General features: G+C 30.6%; 1 protein-coding gene and 1 non-coding gene across 2 annotated transcripts; both read right to left on the minus strand.

Annotated features, from left to right (window-relative positions):
• Positions 1-3,955: 3,955 nt before the first annotated feature.
• LOC131603951 (protection of telomeres protein 1c) lies at positions 3,956-4,614 on the minus strand. The gene is made up of 2 exons (XM_058876430.1): positions 4,457-4,614; positions 3,956-4,195 (listed from the first exon to the last, which is right to left on the minus strand). The coding sequence occupies exons 1-2, from the start codon at positions 4,599-4,601 to the stop codon at positions 4,053-4,055; spliced, it is 288 nt and encodes a 95-aa protein (XP_058732413.1). The 5' UTR covers positions 4,602-4,614; the 3' UTR covers positions 3,956-4,052.
• Positions 4,318-4,415, minus strand: LOC131608507 (small nucleolar RNA snoR113). The gene has a single exon (XR_009285762.1). It is a non-coding gene; the product is annotated as a small nucleolar RNA snoR113 (small nucleolar RNA).
• Positions 4,615-6,000: the final 1,386 nt, after the last annotated feature.

Raw genomic sequence — 6,000 nt, forward strand, 5'->3', positions numbered from 1 at the left:
AGTAGAATAAACACTTGCTTCGGTAACACTTACTCTGTCAAAGTATCGCAAAAACTTGCTTCAATAATTGGCTCAAAATGAAGGATTCAGATATTTTGTGAATGGAATAGAAAGAGTTGAATGAAAATGGAGTATGAGGGGTTATGTTTGTGCTAAATATATACTTAAAAAAGGTTTGAATATGCATCTCCGAAAACCCCATGAACTTAAATTATGGGGTAGATTCGAAGATGCATATGCGAAACCCCCTAATTTTGAAACAAATTTTGTTTTGGATATGCATATTTGAAAACTCCTCTAAAAATATGATGTGGTGAGTTCAGAAATGCATATCCGTATTCTGGGGGTATTTTGGAGTTTTAGTCAAGGGCCTCTAAGAAGGCATGGGGATGCTTTAAGAAATACTCATAAATGTTATAGAACCTTAGGATCAAGTATGAACCTTCCCTTAAAGAACATTTGATCAAGGAAAATAAATTAAGGGGGATAGTCATATCATGAAATGAATAAATAAATTAAGGACATATCACCAAATAAATAATCTTTCGACAATTGTATTTTCTTGAATAGTTGTCTCGTATAGAATGTTCTAAAACCTCAAAAACCTAAGACTTTACCGTAAAAAAGGTAAGTAGGATGTCAAATTAAAGTACACGGATTCTACCCCCTAAAATACCTTTCATTATTGACGATCACTTACTTGAGTGTCACGGTGTTTTCAGGTATCACTGAAATGCCACAAATATATGATATATATTGCATAATAAAACTGATTGTTCCGGTGGGACTATGTTTGATTACTGATTCTTTATATTTTATTAATTAGATAAAAAGTGTGAATATATGTGTTTGTAGGTACAAATGCGTGTAATCGATGTTTGATCAAAGTGATTTTTATAATGATAACACTTTTTGTCAAACGATATTTTAGTGTAGTCTTTATTCATTAAGATGGATCAAAAAGTCAACATGTTATTTGTGAGATCAAGACCAAGCCATATCAAACAATGACAGTACCTAAGGTAAATCAACATTCAATGGTGTCCTTATGGCTATCATCCACCTATCTCTAATGATGACATAAGATCAAGAAGGTATCTCAAGTCTAATCAAACCTCATAAGTTATGAAGATTCAAAGTTCTAGATAAAGTGATAATTCTATGATGAATCTAACAAAGAGATTTGAAGCTTTCGAGTTGTGAAAGAGATGAAGTGTGAAAGTTTGCCTAGTTATGCATTTAGTGCTTGTCTGAGTGATTCTAAAAACTACCAAGGTTTTAAGAGTAACTCTTAAAACTACTAAGGTAACTCACACGCACACTCAAAAGTTTTTGAAGCCTCAATCTCTTTTTAAATAAATTACCTGAAAAATATTTTTTGCGCGTACCTAATGGATTAATAATTATGTATGATCAATTAGGAGGGATTTTTACATGGTGTAATCGACCAACACATTAGGGTTAATCATTTAACACTTTTGTAACGCCTCTCAATTGATTAGAGTTTCCTTTAATCGATTAACTAGGTTTTTAATTGATTATAAAGGTTGTTTTGGTAAGTTTTTCATATCAATTTTTTTGAGCGAAATCCTTCTAATTTTCAAAGATTTTTCTCGTCAAAAATAGATTGAGAACATACTTTGGAAAAACTATATAAAGGTACAAGCTCCTCTCTTTTTTAGTCATCCTAGTCTTTTCTTCAATCCTGGTGCTGAAAATCCTTTTTCAATAGGCTCTCCTTCAAAGGCTTCTTCATTCAGATTTCAAGAAGTAAAAACTTTCTCCAATCACAAAGTTCTCAAGTATGCTTACATGGATGAAAAGTTTCTTAAATATTTCACTACCTATAAGAATATTTGTCAAGGGGTGCTCAAAGAATTCTTGAGTATCAAGTAAAACATGTATATCATATTAGAGTTGGCGCATTCAAAGTGTATCTTGAGCGTCATGTACCAAATAATGTTGCCTTCTGCTCATACAATGGTAATCGTGAGACGCGTCAGTTGGATGTCATCTACTTATACTTCATATGGCTAGCATGTGCTTCAACTCTGATGTATCCTTATCTTCCCGAGCAAGTAATGCACCCGTTGATGCAATACTTGAGGATTTTAAGAGTCATTTAGTACTATAGGAGTATTGTAGGGTGTCATCTCATGTACATTAGGCTTTTGAAGACAACTACATGATATGGTTTATAGGGTATCACACTCTATCATGACAACTGATGCTCCTGGAAGACCGCCTAAGCCAGCTAATTGGGAGATACTTGATACCAGGGATGACCACACTAAGGATGTGTCGACTGTCTGTTGGCGTATTGTGGAGATGGGGATATCTGAAATAGAGGCTGGACTCTTTGAGGAAGGAAATCTCCAGTTGGCCCTTGTAGAAGGCTTGATTGCCGACGCACGGAATGCCATGCAATATATGTGAAGAAGAAGTCGGGGGTTAGGTTGACACAATAGTTTATGTTTGGTTGTATTTTTTTTATTTTTTTCGAAACAGGTTATGCATTTATTGCACATTTTGATTTTACTTTAATTAATGTATGACTTTTTTAAAGCATGTTTGAATCAATTAGTGTATTCGTTTTTTAATTTATGGCATAAAACCACCTAAAATATGAGTTGGTCTAAAAACATTTCAATGATGAGACAATGTTGTTGCCTTTAAATAATTGTAGAAGATATTTCGGAAATACATATTCCAATAACCCAAATATTATACGAAGATGCATCTCTGAATTATATATTTTTTCAAATGGGATAGATACCAAAAAAAACGAAAGCTGGTGTGACTTCAAGTGCATCCAAGAATGCATCTCCGAACATATGAAGAACATATCCAAAGATGTGGGACACACCCTTAAAAGTGAAAAGAGCATTTCACAAGATCCAATAATTTACATAAAAAATTGAGAAAAGATTGTTGTGATCCAATTATGATGTTGCGAAATATACAACTCCATGTTGAAATTTTAAGCCCCGCAACCTTCATAAACTCTAGTAGATCAAGGTGTTAAATTTAATAAGATTTGAACATAAAAAATCGATCGGATGAATCAATTAAAAAGACAGAGTGAATTAACTATATATGATTTGGTTATAAATTATTGATAGAAAGAATACTCAAAACAATTCAAAATTATGAACAAAAATTAAAAGATAAATATGCTCAAGTGTGTATCAAAAGACGAAAAACTTTAGATCGTTTAATGGAAGAGAGGAATGTGAAAATCAAAATCTCTAATTATATATATATATATAATACAAATATAAAATAAAATAGTATATATTATGTCAACTACAATGATCCATGAAATACTAAACATAGTGATTTACACATAAACCATGTTGACAGTTTATTAGTGAGATTCTTTGTTTTACCTGCTGCAATACTTTGTATAGTAACAGTAAGAACTACCTAATTATATGTTGTAGTTAGTTAGGTCATAGGTTGCATTATGATATGCTGTCTCATTTACCTAGTTACCTAGCATAACAAACAATTTACACTAATATTTTTATTTTTTTACTCAAATACATTTTCGGAAAAAAAAATCAATGTCACATTTAAAATTTAAAAAAAATATCAGAATGACACTTTTAAAACAAGTTCGTCTATTCATTGGACGAGGCAATGAAAGTTTTTTTTATGTAAATTCAGTCATCCATTGGCCGAGTGACTTATTAAGGCGGTTAGTTTTAATTTTTAAAGTCGGTTAATTTTAATTTTTAAAGTCGGTTCTTCAATTAACCGACATAATAAGGCATGTTGCTATTTAAAATTAGAAAATTATCTGAATTACACATTTGTTAAATCAGGTCTCCAATTAACCGAGTTAATAAGTTTTGATGTTATTTAAATTTTGAAAAATTATTTAGAATTATTAAGATTTGTCTATAAAAATTTTGACCTAGATTATATTATATTTCACAGGTAAATACTAGTCTCATGAAAATAACCCCTAAATCAACAAGCTATTTTTAGACAACATATCAACGAAATCAATTACTAATGTCTATAAATATTTAGTTCAACATAAAGAGTTATACCATAACATTAGAAAGCTGAATTATATCTCCAGCAGCAGCAACACGGGGAAGGCTTTCAGCATTTTGAGTAAAAATATTAACAGACATACCAGTTTGGTAATGTGTTTCATCAATCAATCTTAGAGTACAACACTGATCTGCAGACATTATTCGAGCAGCATCAAATTATAACTAGGAGAGACTTAACCCTAAATTAAAAAACACATATTTTGACCTAAATCAAACTATTGAATAAAAATCATAAAGACATGCAATGAAACTGGCTCAGAAAAAACCTTCAGAAAGCAATAATCAATCTACTACCATGTAAGTAAGTAAATGGCAGCCGTAAGACCGGCCTTTTTATCATCATTGCCAGTGAGTGAAACTCAGGAAAATTGAAAAAAAATGAAAATTACCAGTGCCTCTAGTTGTTTTGGGGAGACCAAAGTCAAGAACAATGGCTATAATGCTAACTCTCTGATTGATACAAGAATGAGCATCTCGTAATCGGAGTAACTTGTAGTCATTCCTATTACTACTATTCCTAACCCTAACTGACATTGTGTCTCTCGCGTTCTCTTCCCGCCCTGTTTGGTTCAAATGAGGGGAGGGATTTTAATAGAGGGAAGGGAAAGGAACTTTTTGTAATTATATATATGTTTGGTTCAAACAGGGGATGGGAGTGAAGGGATTTAGTTTTTTTTTTTTAATTATATATATATATATATATATATATATATATATATATATATATATATATATATATATATATATATATATATATTTGGTTCAAACGAGGGGATGGGAGTGAAGGGATTTAGTTTAAAAATATGATTGGTTCACGAGGAGAGGGGAGAGATTTTAATAATAATTTATAATTTTATCTTTATAATTTTATATAAGTGATATGATATTCAATTGCAAAAATTTCATAAATATTTTTTTGGAAATAATATTTGTATAACTGAGTGATTAAAAAGTCATAACTTATCGCATAATATTAAAAAAATTGAGTACACTTGATTCATATTATAACTCTCGACACAATATAAACTATGAGTTGATAACAACTATTGAATATATAAAATAAATTATAATAAAAACAAAAAAATATAGTAATTATAAAAACATGAAAGAAAATAATATTTTTAAAATAATAAAATAAAACTGAGGATATTTTAGTAAATATATTAATTTAATTAATATTAAAACTCAGATCCCCTCCCTCTCCCCTCTGAATCCCCCGATTCGGGGGAACGCAAAAAGTGTCATTTGGAGGGATTTTGCTCCCCTCCTCTCCCCTCCTAAAAATTGAACCAAACACATTTTATTTTAAATATTACCTCCCCTCTCGTCCCCTCCCCTCGCTCTACCTCGAACCAAACACACCCTTAAGGTTAGGATTTCCCAAACTCAAAAAATATTTATTATTACAATTTTAATAATTTTGATAAATATTAACTTAAAAGTTTTAATTTTAGTCTCCAAACATTTATTATTTTAGTGAAGCATGACATTAACTAATTTTGAGTGTTTTACTTTTTGATTATTTTAATACTAATACAATTTTATGTCATGCAACTTTAATTTGCTAGTATTTTATGATAATTTTTATTAGTTGATATTATTATTTATTATTATATAATATTAAAAGATAGTAAAAATAGATTATTTCATTTTTTTAAGATACAAATTTTGAGTAACTTTTATAAAAAAAATATGATGACTCATCATTTAGTCCTTTAATGTTAATAAGCAAAAAAATTATTTGGACAACCCATTACCCAATCCAATCCAATTCAAAAATTAGTGGGTTTGCCCAAACCGACTCATTGATGTAATGGATGGTTAATTTACATCACACAAACCAGAGTGTTCAATATGAGTTGGGTCTTGGGTTTGGCCAAACCCAATCCAAACCGACCCATGTGCACCCCTAACCAGTGGCGGAGCCAGAAAT

This window comes from Vicia villosa, linkage group LG5 (assembly GCF_029867415.1).
Source record: "Vicia villosa cultivar HV-30 ecotype Madison, WI linkage group LG5, Vvil1.0, whole genome shotgun sequence".
Lineage (NCBI taxonomy): Eukaryota > Viridiplantae > Streptophyta > Magnoliopsida > Fabales > Fabaceae > Vicia > Vicia villosa.